At 41.5% G+C, this 24,134-nt stretch overlaps 1 protein-coding gene across 1 annotated transcript in view; it reads left to right on the plus strand.

The window, feature by feature from the left end:
* Nucleotides 1-24,134, plus strand: part of MYO3A (myosin IIIA) — a 159,503-nt gene that overhangs the window by 58,232 nt on the left and 77,137 nt on the right. Inside the window, exons 12-18 of the mRNA XM_089693783.1 lie at nucleotides 3,618-3,701; nucleotides 7,126-7,328; nucleotides 9,395-9,493; nucleotides 9,596-9,710; nucleotides 12,051-12,177; nucleotides 18,109-18,319; nucleotides 22,095-22,242. Of these exons, the coding sequence (XP_089549909.1) occupies nucleotides 3,618-3,701; nucleotides 7,126-7,328; nucleotides 9,395-9,493; nucleotides 9,596-9,710; nucleotides 12,051-12,177; nucleotides 18,109-18,319; nucleotides 22,095-22,242 (987 nt within the window). The remainder of the gene's footprint in view (nucleotides 1-3,617; nucleotides 3,702-7,125; nucleotides 7,329-9,394; nucleotides 9,494-9,595; nucleotides 9,711-12,050; nucleotides 12,178-18,108; nucleotides 18,320-22,094; nucleotides 22,243-24,134) is intronic.

Below are 24,134 nucleotides of genomic sequence, written 5' to 3' on the forward strand. Positions count from 1 at the left end.
CCGCCCAGCACGCACACTCCGCTCCTCACAAGACCTCCTTCTCTCTAGTTCCCTGGTCTCCTCCTCCCATGCCCGCCTCCAGGACTTCTCCAGGGTGTCACCCATCCTCTGGAACTCCCTGCCCCAACCCATCAGATTATCACCTACTCTCCTCTCCTTTAGGTGCACCCTGAAAACCCATCTCTTCAGGGAAGCCTACCCCACCCCCTGCTAACCTGCCGACCTCCTCCACTCTTCCTACCACTCCATCCCCCACAGCTATCTCCTCCTGTGCCACCATCCCCTCTCTCCTAGATTGTAAGCTCGAAAGAGCAGGGCCCTCAATCCCCTCATGTTTTGCATTGTATTGGTATTGTTCTGTCACATGTTCTGTCCCTCTTTGTAATGTACAGCGCTGAGCGAACTATTGGTGCTTTATAAATACTGTATAATAATAATAATTACATCAGAACCATGCTAGGACAGCCTGCTTTACTTTGTCATCATTGTGTTCACCATTCCCATAGGAAGATTCATCGACAGGTTATGTGCCAATTATCCAGGATCAGCTGTTCCACAGGCTGACTGCTGTAGGCTGGGAACCAGCATGGCCAGGATCTTCACTGATGGACGTACGGCCATCTTTGAAACGTTAACACCATTCAAATGTCTTATGGCGGCTGAGCGTCTCACCACCGTACTGTGCTTGAAGTCTTCTGTAGATATCTGCGGGTTTTACATCTTCGTTCACAAGAAACTTAATCACCACACTTCATCATCATGCATGCACTAACAATGTTATCTACCATCTTAATTAACAGTCTCTGGACTGGCCCACAACATGTGCACCGCCTCCCAGTAATAGTAGAAATTCTGAAAGGCCCTCTGCACACTGGTATATTCCCTTTCCGGCAAACTTTGCAATAAAAAATGGAGATATTTGGTTCATACATATTGCAATACATGTTTAAGTTGGCCAACTGTGGCAAAGTAATCCCTCTCTGGCCAGTCCTACTCTGCTTTGCCTACACAAATGCTACCGTGGACACAATGCCAATATAGGGGAAAACAGACAAAGTGGGGGAGAGCTACTAGGTTTAGGTCTGGCTACTGACCCACAATACAGCAAACAAGATATACCTGCGCTCAAATCCCAATAGCTTGTACATGAATTTATCTATCAGGTGCTAAAGGGGTGTAACTTCTCAGTAATAGGACACACTTGCCACTTTCTACTGCATGTAGTACCGCCAGGCTAGCATCCCTTTTTATACCTGTAAAATGAGTAGTCATGGTTTGACTTGAACGCCCCTCGTGCATTACTATTAGGATACTGCCCCAACTGTAATTATGTGTCTTTTTTTAATCTGTAAAAAAATTACTTGATCTTAGAGGTAGGCAGTAACCATTGTGGTTCTTGGTATCTGAAGTCTGCTCATGTATATTTCCAGGATTAGGTGCAGCTGGCTACCCAGCATGCACTTCCCGATCTCCCGCCTGAACAGTAATAGCACTGCGCGGCGCAGTTTGTTGATTGCAAGTTGCCATAGCAATGGCGGCGGCGTTGGAAGTTCAAGCCCCATTATTATGGAAACCTGTCAATCAAAAGAGAATCAGACGATGCCATTGGACTCCTGGGATAGATGAGGCCAATATTCCAGGAGTCCAAAGGAATCGGCTGATGACAACATCCCCCAGGCAGCCGGGACTGGCAGTGCTGCCGACACATTTAACATTAGGTTATTCAGACATCATTTAAAAAAGTAATATCCATTCAGGACTGCACTGCAGGTGGGCATGCGCATGAAAGCAACTTTCAAAAAATGAGTGGATCTCCCCTTTAAATTGACTTTTTAGGTTATGTTTTCATTACTTGTATAAAATATATATTTCATAAATGTACCAATACAGAGCAATATGACAGGGTGTTCATGTCTGCTGATTGGTCGTTTAGGTCAGAGTACTGTATTCTGGGAGGTTTTCACATGTTCCTTCATAGCTGTAAGGACCAGGCATCGAGAGAGGGTACCGAAAGGGGAATCGGAGCACAGGGGGAGCTTGGCAAATGTGAATGGGGGTTGTTTTTTAATTAATTGTTTTCAAATTAATTTTTAAGGCTGCATTCACATTTAGCATTTTCAGAATGCATGACAAAATATACAGAAGCCATGCATTTTGCAATTGTGCTGCAAAGACACATTGCGCTTGTAGTACCATTAATTGTTAATGGCACACCAAGCAAGGTTAGCAGATATGCTTTTTGCCGCATGGCAAACATACTACAAACATGTCAAAACTGGCGCTGAAGCTTTTTTGGCATGTCTGTCATGCATAGGGCAGCCTTTGCAAGTGAATGGGATGTCCTATGCGTGACGCATGGAAACGCGTGAAAAACATGAGTACAAACGCACGTTCCTGCCACACAAAGTGTGAATAGGGCTTTAATACCCAGTAAATGCTTGACATTATGTGTTTGCTCACCGACTGCCTCAATGTAACTAAAACTCCAACCAGCTCTATATAAACTGGCAGACGAAGGGGATGTCTTACATCTCATGTGTGCACATCTCATTCAGCTGTGTGTGTATAGTGGATTGAACCGCATAGTTGGATATCAAATTAACAGGCTATTCACAGCATAGTAATTAAATACTCATGGGATGTGGTAGAAAATTGCCCTGAGGGCACCACCTGCTGTCTGTGAGCACTGCATATTAAATACTTATATACAATATTTTAAATGTAAAGAGTATCTCTCCTTTCTAGGTGATCAATGAACATTGGAAGGATTTAAAAAAAAACTTTGTTGCAGATTCCTACCTGTTTCTGTTCTGAAAAAAAAGCTGTTTGTTTTGTTTTGTCAACGTGCAGAGTGAATCTGAAGGGGAGTGACATTGCTATTATTAATCAGATGATGCACTTGCAAGTGAAGTAATGAGGAACGTTGCAGGGTCTTTAGAAGTAATTAAGCCTTTGGGAGTATTTCACCAAAAATGATGTTTTTGTTGCAGAGGATGCCTAAAATATGTCGTGTACCTTAATGCATACTCCTGGGAAAATCAGTGAGCAAATCACACAAGCAGGGAATTACATATTTGGGGGCATTCTGTACATCAACTGTGTACAGAACGCCTTCAGGTTGCCATATTGCATTGAATTTTACAGAAAATTACAGTGCTGCAGAACGGTAATGTTTATTAACATTCATTTATAATATGGCTTGTGTAGCAAGTGTATATGCTATATTATTTTTTATTTGCTATTTTTCCCCATGAAAGTGGAATTGCCATTTAATCAATTAAAAAAAAATTGCAAAAAAAGTTGGTATTTTTATTTTTAGTTCGGAACATGACAAAGAAAATACAATCGAATCATATATTCACTGTAAATCAGAAGTCCTTTGAAACAAATGTTCATTTTGTGCTTGCTAAGGGGTAATATAGTATTCTTTGAATATTGGTAGTCACTTATATATACATATTTTTTTTTATATATTGTTTGTACTTTTCAGCCTAATAAACTCTCTTCCGTTTAACAAACGGAGAACTGGAACAGTTGAATATTTCTAACATTGATGTATTTCATTTTGAATTCCTTGATAGAAAAATACACTTTAATTTGTTTTCTTTTGATAACAGTGCATAGTTATTTCTGGAGAAAGCGGGGCTGGAAAGACAGAAGGGGCTCATCTCTTAGTCCAGCAACTCACTGTGCTTGGAAGGGTAAACTACTTTTTTACATGTTTTTATCTTTGTTCTCTGTTTGCTTGTAATTTTTTAGACTCAACTACAGGAATCTAGCCACTTTGCAATATGGGTATACATACTATGAGTTAAGTCCAAAGAGGTGCCTGCCATCTCTTTAATTTACATCTGACACTTTTTTGGAGCTCTGGGAAATAATATTGCCACATTTCTGGAGCACCAACGCTGGGCCTCCTGGTCTGAGCTCTTTCAGCTGCAGCTTCAGAGTCGTATTCAGCTGCTGAGCCCGCCCCTCGCCTCCTGCTACTCATTCAAAGAGGGCTGTGTATTTTGTAAACTCATCACAAAATACAAAGCCTTTTGTGAATGGACAGCAGAATGGAGGGGCAAGCAGAGCTGCTGTGTGTGAGCAGACATCATCTCTCCTCTCAGAGACCTGGAGTGTAGACAGCTAGCTTTTTGGCATACTAATATAACAATCTTTTTATAAAACATTTATTTGACAATCAAATTGCAGCTCCAATTCTGACCACCGACTAATGTCTGTCATATGTTTTATGTATAAGGCCTCATTCTCATGGGCGCTAAGACCCTCAGAGCATGAATGGGCTGTGTGTTTATGAGGCATGACCCACCAGGTGACCCATATTTAATAAGCTTGGAGCACCTCTCCAAGTACTGCAAATCTTGCCTGTAGTCCAAAGCGCAGATCGGGTGCTGATATTCAAACAAGCTCATCCAGGCTAGAAGAAACAGATCAGAAAAGAGAAGGTGGAAACCCTCTCATCTCTATGATTAAGCCCTTAGGTGAGGCGAAACACACCAGAGTAGCATAGTCAAGAGGAGTTCAGACTGAATCTGCCTCTACCTCTCTATATAGTGGCTGGGTTCTTTTGTGCATCGTTTGCACCTTCTGTTTTCCACTCTGTTTGAGCCACCAGGTTCTGCATGCAGGCAGCCTACGCAACTTACATAGTTACATAGTTAGTCTGGCTGAAAAAAGACAAACGTCCATCCAGTTCAACCATAGAAAAAAAAAAGTTATAATCCTATACCCACAGTTGATCCAGAGGACGACAAAAAAAAAACCCCATCAAAGCATGATCCAATTTGCTCCTGCTGGGGAAAAAATTCCTTCCTGATCCCCCGAGAGGCAATCAGATATTCCCTGGATCAACTTTACCTATAAATGTTAGTATCCAGTTATATTCTGTGTATCTAAGAAGCAATCCAGACCTTTTTTGAAGCAATCCACTGAGCTGGCCAGAACCAACTCCGACGGAGTCTATTCCACATTTTCACAGCTCTCACTGTGAAGAAACTTTTGTGTGTTTGGAGATTACATTTCTTTTCCTCCAAATGTAAAGAGTGCCCCCTTGTCCTCTGTGATGACCTCAGGGTGAGTAACTCTACATCGAGTTCACTATATGAAATACTGATGTATTTATACATGTTGCTCATATCCCCCCTTAATCTCCTCTTCTCAAGAGAGAATAAATTTAATTTCTCAAATCTTTCCTCAAAGCTGAGCTCCTCCATGCCTCTTATCAGTTTAGTTGCCCTTCTCTGTACTTTCTCCAGTTCCCCAATGTTCTTTTTGTGAATTGGTGCCCAAAACTGAACTGCATATTCCAGACGAGGTCTTATTAATGATTTGTAGCGGGGTAATATGATATCTCTCAATCTGGAGTCTATACCTCTGTTAATACAAGAGAGGATTTTGCTTGCTTTAGAAACCGCAGCTTGGCATTGCATGCTATTATTAAGCTTGTGATCTACCAGAACTCCCAGATCCTTCTCCCCCACTGTCAGTGGACTCAGTGACTGCATGGCCACTTGTCCTAATTTGACAGGTGTGCGAGTGCAGATGAGCAGCCCCCAGTGCACATTGTCCACTGCATCCCTATACAGTTACATGGGCTGCCTGTATGCAGCACCTGGAAGCTCAAGCTGGCCCATTCACAGTCTACAGGAATCAGTGCCCATGTGAAGGAGGCCTAATAACTGCAATAGCATGTAAGCAAGTATTATTAACTGGCACTATTGTATTATTGAAAGTCTAGCTAAGTGTGTCTGCTGTAATTAACAAGGATACTGTGAGCCATTGTGTAAATAAGGTTTCTCCCTAGAGAAGTTAGTACAGAGCTTCTAAAACTAAAGGCATCTTTTCAGGCCTGAAATTTACACAGTAATGCTGTGGGAATTTCCATTGCAATCAGGAGTCTAGTCAACTTGACTAGAAATGATATTTGCTTTCCAATAAGGAGAACAATGATATTTACTTAAAGTAGCAAATAGTGTAATGCAATTAAATATTGGAATTCTGTTAGAAATCTTTGGAAATATCTCTACATCTGATGATTTTTTTTTGTCGATATCAAATGCTTACTACCAAATATTGGTTAAAGAAAAGTCCAATTGCAGTGAAGAAAATAATAATCACAGGTTCATTTTTAATTAGATGATGTCCTGATCCAGGTATTAAATTTAACTCTATTGTATGTAATGGTTGCTTTGTTCAGTGACTCAATACTTTGGAGCCAGACTGTCATTAAGACAGCCAGGCAACTAGCACTTTCAGAAGAAGCAGTCAGCAATGGCAGCCCTTGTGTTTCATATATGATAGGTTTACTGTAAGTTAAAGTAGATTTATGGCTGTCCTCCACAGGTCCAAAATTCAGATGGCTCTGTGCATAAACCAAAAGATATGTGCACTGTTACTTCTCTGGTGCAAAATGATGCCCTCTGCAGTGTGGTAAACTGGCATTTCAATTATATGGACTAGTTCATGGTGTATGGTGGGGTGGAATATTAGTTGAGTGTCAGTCACTTCAATCTTGTTACCTTCTATTACTGAACCTAGTTGTAGGAGAGAGGGTTTAGGGGTGCAGAATACCCCAGAATAGCATAAAAAATACGACAGGTATTTTGAAGTAGCAGTAGGCCTTTAAGAGCAGCCTCTTGTAATTGCTGGCCTTGTAACCCTGTAAGACCGATCACAATCTTTTTCATGTTGCTAAGGTTCTCTCTCTAATCAAGATGACCCTTGGCCCTTTGATAGCAATTAGAGATACCTTGATTTGTGGTTTGTCAATCCTTCTCACAATGCCAAGATGATAGCTATTACTCATCTTCTCTGAGGCATTCTTCAACAAGAAAATCTTTTTCCTGCCCAACTATTTCACTCTTGGGCCTCCAGCACATGCCCTGGGCTTGTGGACAAGTGAAGACACTATAAACACGCATGCTTTCTAGGCAGGAGGGGAGAGCAATTTGGAATGGTGATCTAAACATTTATCATCTCCCAAAACCATACCTCCGAACAAGGACCTCAGGGATTGGTTAGGTCATGGATGTGCAGATGAACAAAGCTTGGTCTAAATGATCCTAATTAATCCATGTAGTGGTTCTCATGTTAGTTACTGTTGCTTCTAATTTTTAGGCAAACAACAGAACATTACAGGAGAAGATCTTACAGGTGAATAACTTGGTGGAAGCCTTTGGAAATGCTTGCACTATCATTAATGAGAATTCAAGTCGCTTTGGGAAATACTTAGAAATGAAATTTACTAAGAATGGCACAGTGGTAGCGGCACAGATTTCAGAGTACCTGCTGGAGAAGTCCAGGGTTGTCCACCAAGCTATGTAAGTGCTGTCCATTATATTGTGGAATTGAGTCAAGACCACTTGTTTTACCATGGAATGTTAAGGAAGTGTATTACCTAATGCTCTTCTATAGCTGGAGAGTCCTGAATACACATAATTGTTAGGATAGTTTTTCAGCACATTTAAATTAAAAAAAATTAGCAAAGGAGTAATGCGTAATGAGCATGTTTGCTTCCATTTACATGATATAAAGTGAAACATGGTTGGTTTGGTTGTATAGTGTTTATGAGATTATGAGATGAAATGAGAAGTCACCCTGGCAAAGACATTAAGAATATAGAAGTTTTAACTCTTCTCCACTCTATCCAAAACAATGAAACAAATGTGGTTGGATTTGGCTGTGGGAACATTTTGTTGAGTTTGTGTAGTTGGGGAGGACTGAGTTGTACTGTGTTGGGTTTTTGGGTGAGCTGTAGGTGGGGCATATTTAACGCCTCCCTATGGAGGGAATTAAGCGTTATACACATTTATTATTCATTTCTATAAGGTATACTGTACCTAAATTAAATTTATTTATTTACATTAAGGAATTCAATATAGTTGTGTTCACCCTATGGAGTTATCTCAAGAGTTGTAAAATACTGCAGTTATAATTTACAGCTAACACAGCTGCAGTTCCACACAGATTTGAAAACCACCAATAAATGCAGTTATTTGTTCATTAAAAAATATTATATTATATATTAGCTTATATATTTTAAATGCAGCTAGGGTACATTTCTAGTGATGATTTGGTATTAGCTCCCTAGTAGTCCCATGTACAAAAAAACTTAAACTGAATGAAATGGGGGCAGCATTGATGGGGGGGGGGATGAGGTGTACTGCAGTCAATACAAGCTAGCAAGGAACATTCTGACAGGAGGAAAGAGTAAACTCATCATGTGCTGCAGCTGCCAATCACAGACTGAGGGCGCGGAGGGGGTGTTAACCAGTCTTTGCTGCTTAACTGCGTTAGAGAAAAGTTGCTGTCCGCTGCCTTGTATGGGAGAGTATACCTTAGGACTGGTTGGAGAGAAATACAAATCCAGTTGCAAGTAAAGCAGCTCTCATATTTCAATATATTTAGTGATTTGCTTGAAGGTCTGATTTACATTTCTTAATAGGAAATCTCCAGCTAAAAAGCAGGGTATTGTTTTTAAAGTTAGGAGCCAATGAACAGACATGTGCATGCCAGAAATTTTTGTTTAATTTTGGATGCATTTGTTAATTGAAGAATTTCATTTAGTTATATTCGTTATGTTGAACCAATTTGTTTTCAGAATTTGTTTTTTGTATCTTCAGCATTTGTTTCGTATATTTGTTGGTCCGAGAGGATTCGAAAAATTTAGCTTTTTTTTTTTTTGATAATGTTTATATATTAGTTTTCGCTTCCAATATTTTGGGTGGATTCATTATTCATATGTCAAGACTATTTGGAAAGATTTGATATTTTCAGACGCAAACCCAACCCACCAAGAGAAATCGTCATGTGACATCATAGGGATAAAACGAATGAAACAAATTCATTTGTTGATTTCGTTATAACTTTTTTCGTATTCATTGACATTCTTTACAGCGTCTGTTCAGAGATTCGCATACATCCAAATCTCTGAAAATCGATTCATTACAAAATTAAATGCACATCTAACAATGCATGCACAGAATAACAAGTTGAACATTTACCTGGAGGAGAATTAAATATGTGACACCCTCAAAAACCATGTTCCTGCGCCCATCCCTTCCATATATAATAGAAGGAAGAGACTCCTCTGTATCATGGTACCTTATAATTTCCCAAGTAAGGCTTTGGAAAGTCTGTAGTAGGCATGGCCAGCAACAGGATCAACAAAAATGTAAAATTTTTTCACGTGCACTGGAATCTTGGAGGTGTCTCAGCACCCTTTTTATGTTGTTGCCACACAAATAGCTCCACACTTTCTAAAAGACTGATGAAGACATTACCTATATATTGTATTTAACAAATATTATTTACTTTTATTTTTATTTCATTAATAAAGCACAGCACTGGTGTCATTGCTCTTCATGTTTGTTTTTTTTCCCAACAGAGGAGAGAAGAATTTTCACATTTTTTATTATATTTATGCGGGCTTGTCAGAGAAGAAAAAACTCGCCCATTATAAATTGCCAGAAAATAAACCTCCCAGGTAACGCCATCAATTATAGGGAGCATGTTGCCAAACGAAGGCAAGTTATTGCTTTATCCTGACTCTGAATTAAGTGCTAATCATTTATCTCTCCACTTTCAGGTACCTGCAAAACGAGCATATTAAAATGGTACAAGATTTTATGAATAACACATTCTATAAAACTCAGTTTGATTTAATTGAGCAATGTTTCAAGGTAATAGGTTTTACAATGGAGGTGAGTGATATGGTCTCTTTTCCTTGCTATTTAAAAATGGCAGCTAACTTAATCAGTGTGTATGTACATTGAGGAAAGGAATATGTGTTTTATTTTTTCACGAAATACAAAATGTTGAAAGAAAACAAAATATATTATGAGGATATCATTTATGGATCCATCAGCCAGTTTAAACTTTTGAAGCGAGCCTAATTCCTCTGCTTAGAGAGAGGCATCTAATCAACACCTCTGTATCACATACAGTCATGGCTAAAAAATATTGGCACCCCTGCATTTCTGTCAGATAATGCACCACTTCGCCCAGAAGATTGTTGCAATTACAAATATTTAGGCATTCTCATGTTTATTTCTTTTGTTTGTACTGCTATGAAACTAAAAAGTGGGGAAACAAAAAGCCAAATCTGACGCATTTCACCTAAAACCCCAAAAATGGACTAGACAAAATTATTTGCACCCTCTATTTAATATTTGGTAGCACACCCCTTGGAAAACTTAACTGAAATCAATCGCTTCCTCTAACCATCAATGAGTTTCTTACACCTCTCTACTGGAATTTTGGACCACTCTTCTTTTGCCAACTGTTCCAGGTCTCTCAGATTGGAAAGATTCCTTTCCCAACTGCTGTTTTGAGATCTCTTCACAGGTGCTCTATGGGATTGAGATCTGGTCTCATTGCTGGCCAGTTCAGTACTCTCCAGCGCTTTGTCTGAAAAAATTTCTGGGTGCTTTTTGATGTGTGCTTTAGGTCATTGTCCTGCTGTAAGACCCATGGCCTCTGATGGAGACCCACATTTCTGACACTGGGCCCTACATTGCACCCAGAATTCTTTGGTAGTTTTCAGATTTCATAATGCCATGCACACGATCAAGACATCCAGTGCCTGAAGCAGCAAAGCAACCTCAAAACATCAGTGAACCTCCACCATGTTTGATTGTAGGGGCTGTATTCTTTTCTTTAAATGTCTCATTTCTTTTTCTGAAAACAGTACAATGATGGGCTTTACCAAAAAACTGTAATTTTGTTTCGTCTGTCCACAGTACATTCTTCCATAAGGATTTTGGCTTCCTCAGTTACATTTTGGCAAACTCCAATTTTGCTTATTTATGTTTCTGCATCAGCAGTGGGGTCCTCCTGGGTCTCTTACCATAGTTTCCCTTTTCATTCAGATGGCGACGTTTAGTGTGAGCTGACACAGTTGTAACCTGTTCCTGAAGGTCAGCTTGAATTTGTCTGAAAGTTGGGTGAGGTTCTTTATCCACCATTTGAACAATCCTTCGTTGCAATCTTTGATTAATTTTTCTCTTTTGTCCTTGTCCGGGGAGATTAGCTACAGGGCCATGGGCTTTAAACTTTTTGACAATGTTGTGCACAGTGGACACAGGAACATTAGGATCTCTGGAGATGGACTTGTAATTTTGAGATTGTCCATACTTTCCACAATGTTTGTTCTCAAATCCCCAGACAATTCTTTGCTTCTCCTTCTCTTCTCCATGTTCCATGTGGCACAAAGAGACACACAACAGAAAATTTGAGCCAACTTTTCACCATTTTAACTGGTTGCCAGTGTGAGTTATATATTATCAGCACCTGTTATTTGATACAGGTGAGTATAATTACAAATTACAGAAGCATCACAAACTTAGAATGCAATTATTTCTTAGAATATTGAGAAGGTGCCAATAATTATGTCCAAGTCATTTTTGGGATTTTGCATTGAATGTGTCAGATTTGGCTTTTTGTTTCTCCACTTTTTGTGTCATACCAATACAAACAACAGAAATAAACATGAGAATGCCTAAACATTTGTAATTGCATGACTGTAGTTCCCATCCTGCTCTACAGCCGTTGGAGTAGTGGATTTTGTGGAGAGGAATTAGAACAGCTGTCAGGTTTTTTTATTGCTGACTGGGGTCCTTATGTACAGTATGCTGGCAGGGGACATGATTTTCTACTGTGGCTGCTTTCTAAAAGAAATGAACAGTGAAATTTTGTTTTGATGTACCTGGAATGCATTTAGCTTACAGTTTAAATGGGTTTTAATACTGAGAGCAGACAGCAGGCAAACCCTCGCTACTAGAATATTAACACAAATGTAAACTGAAAGCTACAAAGTGAAACATCTCTAAATAACATGATCATGTCTTGTTATAAATTGACCACTCTGCACATTTATCCTTGTATGCCATTTAAATATTTCTAATTCTACATCCTGTTTCGTAACCAATGTTTCATTGTGCTGCTTGAAGTTGTGGCGTAAAGAGATGGTCAGCTTACGGAATGCAATAATAATTATAGACCTTCCGATAAACGTGTTGTGATTGTGATCTATTTGGTTACAGGAGCTGGGAAGTGTGTACAGCATTCTTGCCGCTATTCTAAATGTGGGGAACATTGACTTTACCTCCGTGGCTTCAGAGCACCAGATAGACAAGAGCAACATTGCCAACCCATCAGTACTTGAAAACTGTGAGATTCTTTTTTCTCCTCTATCATAATTGCATTTATTATGTACTTGAAATAGTTGCCAAAAATGCTTAAATTTGTCCTGGACTTGATAAGCAGCATGGTTGTGTAGCTGGGTAGTCACGGTGCTCCAAAGAATTGTCACCCAACTAAGATGCCCTCAGGCAGTTAGCTGTAGATTGAACCTTATTGGTTCCCTCTCTACGTTCCCTGTTTTGCTTCCTGGTGTTGTCCCGTGGCACTGCCATTGTTTGTTACTCCTGCATTCCCATTTCACCTCTTGTGCCCAGGTGCATGCATCAGCATTCTCTTTATGCCATCATGCAGGAGGATGGGAAGGAACACACCTTGATCAGCAGGTCAACACTGATTCTGATTGTTCCAGTTTCCTTAAAGTTTTTTCAACTCTCAAGCTGCTTGTTGTAGAGTTTGTGCATGTAATTGTTTGTCCTCCTAATGGAGGTCCAACACCTTCAACATCAGGCCTCTGAATAGCTCTGTGACCTCGTCAGTAAAATACAGCAGCTGTGTCTCCACAACTGAAATGCACACCTTAGCCTCTACTCCAGCATAAATATATATTAGGCATAAAAAAAGGAGAACCCTCATGGTGCAGTACTATAAAAGCCTCTTTAATAGATGGTAATTGCACTTACACTTTGAAGAAATATACATGCAATATACACAAGCAAAAGAACAGCCATATGAACATCCAGCACGCATGTGCGTAATTCATATTTAGATTTAGAACACTTTATTAACCCTGGAGGAAGTTATTAAATCAGACTCCAAAGACGTTCTGGTAGGTTGATTGGCGCCAGTCTAAAGCAGCCCTAATATGTGTGAAGTAGGGACCTTGGATTGTAAGCTTTTGAAGGCAGGGACTGATGTGAATGTACAGTTTGAAAACTGATGCATAAGTTGTCTATGTTATATAAATATCTATAAGACATAAATTGCTACTAACATGTTCTGAGTGTAGGTCATCAAAGGGAATTTAAGGCCAAACATTTTTGTCTTTATTTTGGATAAAGCCAGGAAGGTTTGGAACATCAATCTGGTGGTCAATGTTGACTGGATTTTCTTCAATTTCTTTCCTAGTGAAAGTGGTCACTTGGACAGAAAGGAACAGGAAATCTAGTACTTCTACTTTCGGCCGACTGGCGGTAGCCTCTAGCAGCCCACTGGCCGGAATCCCCCAGGGCGCGGAGTCTAAGCTTCAGTCTGCTGGTTCACCAGAGCCCCTGATGGTGGGGATGGACTTGAAGCAGCCTGAGACCAGGCCACGACCCCCGAGGAACACCAGCTGGGGTAGAGGCGGAAGCCAATGGCGTAGAGCAGGTGAGAGCCAGACATGAAGAGGTATGCGTGGTCAGACGGGCCAGGTCAGTAACAGCGGAGCAGACAGTGCAGAGTGGCAGGCAGAAGAATAACAGGTCACAAGCCAGGTTCAGTAACGGGAGATCAGGCAATCAGGAACAGGTAGAGAATAGTCAGGACGTAGCCAGGGGTCAGAGCAGGAGAAGGCAGCAGTATCAGGGCAGGCTTGGGTCGGCAACAAGGTATCAGGAACACAGGATTAATCAGGAACACAGGAACAGGACAAGACCAGAAGGCGATTTGGAGATGCACAGGGCAGGTTTAAATAGGCCGCCCTGTGCTCTCATTGGTGCGGCCGCGATCGCTAGTGCGCATGCGCGGCCGCCGCCGCGATCGCCTGGGATTCAGTGTTCGCTGGATCGGACGAGTCGGCGCACTGCGCATGCGCGCACCGCCAAGGCGCCGGGATCCCTGACATCTACACTCTGTCAAACACTAAAAATGTGGTCGCTGGGATAAGGAATAGTAAAAAAAAAAAAGGCTTAACCAAAATGCTAACCCAATCTGTCTCCAACATTTTACTGCAGAGGAACCTTGGAAATAATTTTCAGGTCTCAGGGAACCATTGGGAAAATCAATTAATTGGTATTCAGTGGGAAAAATGCTAGAGGGAAGAATGTCCCTCTTACAGTAGAGGTCAGAATGTCACCCTTACAGACAGCCAAAAAGATTATTGGGTTTTTTAACCTGTTTCTGACAAGTGATGTTGGCTCCTGTCTGCCACAGCTCAAGGAACCCCTAGCACCCTCTGGAGGAACCCTAGAGTTCCATGGAACTCTGGTTGAGAATGACTGTTCTAACCCTTCTACACACTATCCAAAGCAATAAAACAGTTTCAATTATAGCTACTGCTTTACATTTCCTGATATGTATATTTGTGTTGATGCCAATGGGGCAGAATAACAGTAAATGGCAGTCTCTGTATATACAAGTTTACTTCAACCAAATCTTCATCGCACACAGGTATCAGAAAGTGTCAAAGAAATAGAGCACATCTGATTTTCTTCCCATTTTAAACATTCGGTATATTGTTTTAGCCAACAGCAGCAAGTCAGTCTTGAAACAGCAGCTGTGCTTCAGCTCCTGAGGTTTGATACATATTAACATAATGGATTCTGATGGAACAACAAAAGAAACGTCACATTTAAAGAGCGCTCCTAAAATACTGCTGACACCTCATCATACAGTTTATATTTCTATAATACTATTTCTGGATGGAAGAAGCTTTTTTTAATAGACAGTGTAAGTCAGCAGGAGTGCATGCTAAAATGCACAATAAGTATTGCGTGAGCAAAAAAAAACACAAAATCCACAAACTCTTCATACATTGCAGCAGACCAGACCCAGGGTGCTAAAGCTAAATAATATTTCTAAAGGGGTTTTAGATGGAAGGGTGTAAATAAAACCCGCTCTGTCTAATTATTTTAAGAAATATTGGGCTCCATTCACAAAGCAGTATCTTTTCGCATCCTTTGGGTCTGGTATATATTTTAAAGGGAACCCCACACCAAATTGTTTTGTAAAAATGGAGTCGGGGGCCCCTCAAAAACCATACCCTTATCTGAGCATGCAGCCCAGCACATCAGGAATGGGGGAGGACTAGTTAGCGCCCCCCCTCTTGAACCATACCAGGTCACATGTCCTCAGCATGAAAGGGTGCTTTGAGGCAGGGGGGCTCCCCCCAAAGAATTTTGTCCCCATGTTGATGAGGATAAGAACGTCTTCCCCACAGGAAGGTTGTGTTGCCAGTGGTTGTGTTGGTCTGTTGTGTTGGTCTATCAGAATCTGAAAGCCCCCTTTAATAAGGGGGGCCCCAGATCCCGATCCCCCCTTGTGAATGAGTATGGGGTACATAGCCCTACTCATTCACCAAAAAGTGGTCAAAAAAAGTAAAAACGCAAAATCTTTAAAAAATGTATTAAAAAAAAATTGTCCCCCAGTGTAGATCCAACGTGGCTCGCGTTCATCATGATTTTTTAATAATGGACTGGTCAAAAACCGTTGTTACCTTTTTACTTCTTTTTAACCACTTTTTTGGTGGATGAGCAGGGGTACTATGTACCCCATACTCATTCATATGTGGGGGACCAGGATCTGGAGGACCCTTGTTAAAGGGAGCTTCCAGATTCCGATAAGCTCCCTACCAGTAGACCCCCACAACCACTGTCCAGGTTTGTGGGGAAGAGGCCATTGTTTTCATCAACATGGGGACAAGGTACTTTAGGGGGGAGCCCCCCTGCCCCAAAGCACTTCCCTCATGTTGAGGGCATGTGGACTGGTATGGTTCAGAAGGGGGGGCACACAGCCCCTGCCAGGCTGCATGCTTGGAAAGGCATCTGATAAGGATTTTGGGGAGACCCTGATGCCATTTTTTAATTTTGGTGTGGGATTGCCCTCAAAATCCATACCAGCCCTAAGTGTCTGATTTGGATTTAGGGAGGGCCCAAGTAATTTTTTTTGGCATGTTGGCATGGGGTTCCCCTTAAAATCTATACCAGACCCAGAGGGCCTGGTATGGATGGGGGGATCCCAGTGCTATTTTTTTCTGTAATTTTTAATTGCTGTCAATTGTTTTGTTTAAATTCAGCTGTCAGCAGGAAACCTTGCTGACAGCTGATAACTCACCGGTTTTTAAGAACAAGGTGGCCGCCCGCTCCTTAACAATCATGTTGTTTACTGATCATTAAGGATGCTGGCCGCTGCTGGCTCTTTAACTATTGCATGCCTGGACCACTTCTTATTTACCGTATGCATTTATTTATTTCTTTTTGTGAACTGACTTTAGCTCCTATTTGCGGTATTTACCAAACGGTTTTGCTTCATGCGGTAAATATCACACAAAGCACTATTAGATTGACATTTACAGGATCGCATAGGGTATTTGGGAAAATATCTAAATACTGCATGTGATCTGTTTTTGTGACTAGAGCCCATTTTGGTGTACGTATGGCAGAAAAAATTGTACTAACTGTGTAGGAAACCTTTATAACAATCTCAACCCCCTAGGGTTATGTTTGAGAGGTTTGGTTCATTGGAAAGTTATACTTCGTATATGGTCCTGTTTTGTATGATGTACTTTATAAAAGTGCCTTTCTAAATTCAGTCCTAATGTCTGAAGATCTGTTTGGTATACCCTATTTTATAAAAAGCAGCTTGCATTGCATCAGCCTTAGTTCCTTGTTGTGTGAGAGGAAGTATGCAATGGTTGACTTGATTTAGAGAGGTGCAGACCCAGAAAGAATGTTTCAGACTTCACTGGCTGCATGTCTGTTCTATGTGAGTGTTTCTCTAGTGTACAGCAGCACCATCCTAGATAGGTGCTATGTTAGGTAAATTTAGATCTTGCTTCACTGCAATCAGTGGAGCTGCATGTGATTAGTTCTATTTTGTGTTTCACTAGCTGCAGGGTTGACTGTTTCCCCCTGTCTGACTGGAAATGTTCTGGAAGATAGAGGGCTGGGAAAGTCAAATAGGCAGATGAATGTCAATGCAGCCCTGGGCAATTCCTGGGGAGAGGTAGATGGTGGCTGGGAGTGTGTATAAATACTCTGAGACCTGGAACAGAGGTGTATTGTCCCTAGGGAGGACATCACAGCCTCGAGGGGCTGTTTGCCCCCTAGGCAAGCGTGCCATGTGTCTGAGATTCATCAAGGTCCCAGCTGGGCTAGCTGGGGGCCTACTTTGTTTAAAGTTGCCTGAGCTGACTAAGGCGCTTTTCTTCTGATGATGTAGTCTGGAATCAATTGGAGAAAGTGTCTGAAAGATATTGGAAGGAGGCCACCAATTATCCAAGGGCATTAGTTAGTGCAGGCTGGTGAGAGATCCTTGAGACTGTGCTGTTGCCAATGCTCTGCTGCTATAGAGTCAGCTGTGTTTATTGTGTCTGGTATCCTGAAGAGCTCAGTCTATTAATTCCTGGTGAGAGGACTCCTGATGAGAATAATATCCTTAAGTTGCAATTACAAAGCTCAGTCCACCTTTTGCTTGTGCAAGGGCTTTGCTCATATCTTTAAAGAAGCGAGTTTAGTTTCCTCAAAATTGCTACTAAGAGTTCATGGAGAATCCCATAGTTACCCAAAATCTATCCAAGTTCTACAATAAAGCATCAGAAAAACATACCCCTAGACTGTTCATTGAACCAAAGACCTGTCTGTGTGCCTGGCTGTGGGGCAACTATGGGAAAAAACCTAAGGGACCTTAGTACCACTGCTACGAGGGTAACCCTACACTTGGTAGGGAAGCCAAGATTGGGATGACATCCCTAGATCCTCAAAAGCAAGCCATTCATTCACACAGGTTTCCTGTAAGCTCCATCTCAGTAGATATGTTTTTATTGCCAAAATAGTTGCTTTGAAAAGATCTGTAAAGATGACCTGGTCTATAGTGTATCATTACCTTGTTGTGTGATGGGAACATAAACATCTCTGAAACTGATGTTTTTACAGATAGAAGGTAAGATTGCATTTAATTTTGTGCTCCCAGCTGTGGCCAGGCTGGTTTCTAGACTAGCTATGAAGATCCCCCATAAGACAATATTCTTTGTTTCATTTTCAGCTGCCTCTTTGCTTTGTATCCAAGCTGATGAACTACGAGATGCTCTAACGTCTCACTGCGTGGTGACAAGGGGGGAAACCATAATCCGCCAGAACACGGTGGAAAAAGCATCTGACGTCAGAGATGCCATGTCTAAAGCTCTGTATGGGCGTCTCTTCAGCTGGATAGTGAACCGAATCAATACTTTACTGAAGCCAAATACAGAATTCAGGTAACATAGAGCAGGAAGTAACTCACTCCATATCAGCCAATATACAGGACTCTTGTAATATTTTTTTGTGTGTTGCTGTTCATAACCAAAAAACCAAGATCAGCCTGTTTTAAGTCTACTGAATTGTTTTGACATCAATATGTTTAATATTGCTGCTGATAGATGCCAGACCTCCCAATAGAGCAACACCTAACAAATACAAATTGGAATTAAATTTTGGGTCAGTTTTACTTTATTTATTTAAATCCCAACTCCAGGAAACCCAAAAAACTCTCCTTTGCAGTGGGACTGTACAAGAGTTAATAGCATGCTTTTGTGTAGGGGCTGTGAAAAGCACTTTTCCTTACCTGATCCTCCACTCCTCTGGCGTAAAGTGCCTCCCTACATTCCAGCAATGGACTGTCCCCTGAGATCTTTACGTCCAGTACAGGGCTATGGGCCCTGCATCAGTCTTAATTACGTCAGAGGACCTTAGAATGGCAGATCATAGGAGAGAAGGGGCTGGGGGACCGGCAGAGGCAGAGATGCCTGCAGGAGCAGAGAACTGAATAAGTAAAACAGCTTTACCAAGTCCCTTAGACTTAAACAAGCAGTTAAACCTTGCAGAGTGGGTGCAGCCCCACTGCAAGTGAAGATTTTTAGGTTTCCTGGAGTTCAGAATTAAATTTATGTTTTTTACACTGCTATTTTACATAAATTTTAATACTAATTTAAAGTCCTAACTAATACATTTAATACAGGGTTCACCCATGATACAGAATTTACAGAGCCTGTGACGGGAGTGACTTTTGGGGGTGGGGAGACCCCTGTCTCAGCTCCCTAAATTACTCATATGTTTAACCCACCCTGTGCCTGTTAAGGGGTACAGGGTGGGAATGTCCTAGTATTGTGTATTGGTGTGGGGATTGTTCTTTGTTCTCTGCCATGTGGTTGTCCATTGTTTACTGCCATGTGCTGCATCCCATTGTTCTATTGTGTCTTGCTGGCCAGCAAAAACATGGGTTGGTATACTGCAGTGCAATTCATTGTGTGTGGAACCATACAGCCTGCACTATTTTTATGTGCATTGATGTGTATTGCAGCCCATTCATATTAAAAGCATCACATCACAACATGTCACAACACATGAAAATGCATGCATTATGGCACAAGGCACTTTAGTGTGAATAGCCCCTTAAAGCCAAAGCGTGAGTATTTTGTAAATGTTTTCTTTATTTGTTATACTCAGGATTTTTGCACAAGGTCATTTGTATTTTTTGTATCTTTGAAGCAGGTGGCGCTATAATTTTCATGTTTATCAGACTACTCCTAACCACTTTGTTTAAAAAAAAACAAAACCTGCTGTTTACAGAACTTAATAGCTCAAGCTCTGATTATACAGTTAGCTGAACGAGAGTTAGAGAATGTAGAGTCTCATTTTCTCCAACATTTTGCCTGTTCTGTAACAGAATTTCACTCTAAGGGGGAGATCTGTGGACTCTAATGTAAAGGGGATCTCTGATGTAAGAGGTACTCTGGAAACCCTGATTTAAGGGGTGGACTCTGATGTAAGGGGGAACATTGTGGACTCTAGTGTAAAGGGGAACTCTGATGTAAGGGGTCTTTGCTCACCAAAGCCCCCACTTACATCAGAGTCCACTGAGCAATCCTTACATCTGAGTCCCCCTAACATTAGTGTACTCAGAGGCAGGAGAGAGAAGGGAGGGAGAGGGAACACTTCAGTCACCTTGGAAGGTGAGCTCACTCACCCCAAGCAGGAGTCTCAGGCAGTCTCCACTTTGCATAGTTCCTTCACCATGTACAGTAGTTGCCAGCTGCTGGGCTTTCCCAACCACTCATCCCCTTTCTGAGCACAGTGATGCCAGGAATTGGAGTGTGGTCAGGGCCAGAAGCATACATATGAGGAGAGGGGTGGGAGGAGGAGGAACAGGTCCAGCTTTCTCTCTCCCCACCCCATCTGTGCAAGGGGGGGGGGGAGCTGTCAGTCCTGGAACTGGGCAGTGTGAGAGAACCCTGCCATGGAGCCACAGTCTAGGCTCTTGGGTTCACTTCACGATGACATAACTCCAAAGCCTGGTCGCAAGTGCGACCTTTGCGACCCTGGTAGTTCTGCCACTGGTTCTGTTCAAACAGAATTTCAGCTAGAAAAAAGTCTGAAAGCTAACAGCCAGTGCTGTGCTCTCTCTTTGGAAAACACATTGGGCTCTGTGATGGGAGTGACTTTTGGGGTTGGGGAGACTCTCAGCTCCCTAAATTACTCGTATGTTTTACCCACCCTGTGCCTGTTAAGGGGTACAGGGTGGGAATGTCCTAGTATTGTGTATTGGTGTGGGGATTGTTCATTGTTCTCTGCCATGTGGTTGTCCATTGTTCACTGCCATGTGGTTGTCCATTGTTCACTGCCATGTGCTGCATCCCATTGTTCTATTGTGTCTTGCTGGCCAGCAAACTATTATGGGATGCATGTGTTCCCCTATTGTCTACTGCCACTTGGTGTATCCTTTTGTTCTATTATGTGTCTTGGTTTGGTGGGGGGTGTTTTTGGCAGCCCTTCCCTCCTGATGGGATGGCCTGTGATGTGTTTCCTGTTCCTGGTTGTATTTCCCCACCCTGTGTATATATCTTGTGTTTGTGTTAAAATAAAGCAGTTGTCTTCCTGTCTTAAGAAGAGTCTGGTGATGTCTATTTCCTGCATGATCAGCGGGTGTGGTCTGTGGATGGTGTTCGGACAGGGAAGCGAGAGTCTAACGGAAATAGTGCGGTCTGGGTCCGGTTCCTTTACATGCATGAAGCATTATCATACCATGGGTGGTGTGAGTGGACCCTTAACCGCTTCCTGCCATTAGGACATATCCATACATCCTTGGGTGAAAGTGGTTATACCAAGATCATAACTGCAGCTGCAACCATGATAATGGTATCAAAATTTCTTGATGAGCTTTCCTGTAGAAGTGATTCTAGTGGCTCTTCAGCTACCTGATCAGTTTTACAGCAGAAGGGAGCCCCGTTACCAGGCTCCTCAACTACCATTTTATTCTTCAGGGCCTCTGCTTTCAGAAAATATATAATTTTGGGGGGTTCTAAGTAATTTTGTAGTGCATGGCAGGTATGTTGAGGACGTGCAATTAAAAAATGAGTGCGTGGCGCACCAACACACATATGGTACATTATCATCAAGTGCATGTGTGAATGGGCCCTAAGCCCTATCTCTGTCCTTCTTGGGAAAAGGGAGGGGGAGGGGAATTTTACTTTCCAATCCCCTGTAGCTACAAGAACAGGTCATGAGTAGGTTCTCACAAACAAGGGCATAGAAAGCAATAAAAACACTGCTTTAGTAGAGTGGGAAAGAGTTAGTACTGGTCTCATAATTTAATTGCTATCTGTGTCCCTTTTCTCTTCATTTTTTGTGTTAAGACAGGAGAAAACACCTAAGTGGGGAGACCTAAACTTGAACAATATTCTAACCCTACCCACTCTACTCAATTTTGGTTGAGTTCCATTTTAAATATGATTATCTCCTGCTGGATTGCCATACATCTAAAGTCTTTGGTTCCGTAACAACACAGCATCTTTGACAAGTTAATCTAGTCAATAACCACAAGTTCTCCTATCTCTTTCCTGTAATTACTGAAGCACAGTTCCTCTTGCTTAGTTTATAATCTTGTGTGAGATAATTTAGGCATTGATGTGAATATAATACACAAAATCCACATCTCCTGAAAAGACACTGCTGCCATAAATGAACACAATTAAACAGTTTGTTTCATCTTTACAGCGAGGATGATACAGGATACAGCATTGGGATTCTTGATATCTTTGGTTTTGAGAATTTCAAAAAGAATTCATTTGAACAACTCTGCATTAACATTGCAAATGAACAAATACAGTTTTACTTCAATCAACACATATTTGCCTGGGAGCAGGTAAGGACATGTGTTAATTATACAACTGAAATTATTATTGCATTTTACGTGTTGTGCATTTTCCAATTATAAGGAAAAAAGCAAAGTGCACTTATATTAAACAAACGTCATACTTGTCTTATGACACTCCCCTGCTTTTAACAAGATGGACAAATAATGAAAAAATGCACTCAATGGTGGTGATCCTGTAACATGGACCAAATTGTTTACTCTACTGCGAATTATTATGGAACTGATAAAAAATGATATCAGAGACTGCATAGGAACTCTTCCTTAGCAACAAAAAAGAGATCACATGCTCTCTGCCTCTTTTGATGACCTCTAGTCACCCAGCAGGACCAAAAGCAGGTTAAGCAGAGCTAAAGGCCACAATACTCACCTCCTGTCCAGCGATGCATAGTCCAAAAGGTCCTTCGCTGGCTCCAACATCTTCACTCAGTCTTCTTCTGGGTTTGCCCATTATGAGTGGCCGATCAAGGATAATATAATTCCCATACATATATAACCAGCTGCTTGCTTAGAGACAGAGAATAATTTAGGACACTGTGCTGCAGTGCTTTCTGCGTTTCCACTGGACTTCAGCTGAATGGGTTAACACCAATGCAAGCCTGGTATAAAGAGAAATAACTACATTTTCACAGGCTGAGTACCGTGGGATTTTTTTTTTTTGCTGCGAGGAGACTGAGATGTACACATCGCTGCTCCTGTGTGCACATCAACCTGTTACAAGCCTGTCGTCATGTACTGAGGAACGTAGTAGCTCCAGGCAGATCCAGAAGTTTGCTGACATCTGAACAGCAGGACCCCTGTTGTATCACTAAGACTGGTGAGAAGACACTGCTGCTATTAACCTGTTGATGCTAGCAGAGACCGAGCACATAGGGACTGCCCATCTAACTAGAAGCATTATTCACTGCTTGTAGGTTTTACTGGGACTGTACTTATGTGCACCACCATAAAGAATTGGCCCCAGTGCTAGGTGGCTGAAGAACTAGGGTTAAAGACTGCTCACACAGATAGGATATAACCTACTGTTTACAGAGGAGTTATCACTATATTGATTATCATTGATGTTACTGTTTTCTAATGCCATTTTGTGGATTACCAGGTTAAATCTAATTTAGCTAGAACTCTAGACTAGTGAACATATTGTTCTCAGTGAACTGTGATTGACCTATTCTTTTACTTACTCATTTACTGCAACCTTTGACAATATATTGGGTTCATTTACCACTAACCAGTATTATGTTTGCTTTTTGATACTGAACCTTAGTTGTGTGCCGGGTATGTATATTTGTGCTCCCAGTAGCTGTGCAGTATCCATTCACTTAATTTGGTGTGTCATTGGGATTGAGGATGTTCTCAGAGTCAAGGCAGAAGAGGAGAGAACCCAATCTACCAATCGTCTCCTGTGGGGGTAGCGCTAAACATGCACACAAGTTTTTTCCTAGTCAATGTTCTGCTTTTTGGGGCCCCTCCTGTGTGACATTACTATGCTAATGAGTAAGTTCTAAGCTTAGCATCTTATAACAAAGCATTCTACTCCCTTGTTAAGCAACTTACATCACAGGGCATAGGAATTCTTACCCCATTACCCCTTGCAGCCTTAGAAGTGGGATCCCAATAGGACACTGTTTGGTGACTGTGTTACACAATGGGGGAAATCTCTCCCTTATTCCTCTTTTGGGGCCCACTGGCCACTATACAGAGTAAATAGCAAGGACTGTTTGAGTTTGAGTACTTTTTACCAGTTCACCAATACCACTAGGTGAAATAAATGTTTAGCTGCTGCAACAAATTATTGGGTTCACTGGAGCTACCCAGCAAAGTGAGTCAGCACTGAACCATTTTGACTATAGAGCTCTCATCCCTATACTCTAACCAATAACTAC

Source organism: Staurois parvus, unplaced genomic scaffold, assembly GCF_062004578.1.
Source record: "Staurois parvus isolate SC_StPar_1 unplaced genomic scaffold, SC_StPar_1.0 ptg000636l, whole genome shotgun sequence".
In the NCBI taxonomy this organism is placed as follows: Eukaryota; Metazoa; Chordata; class Amphibia; order Anura; family Ranidae; genus Staurois; species Staurois parvus.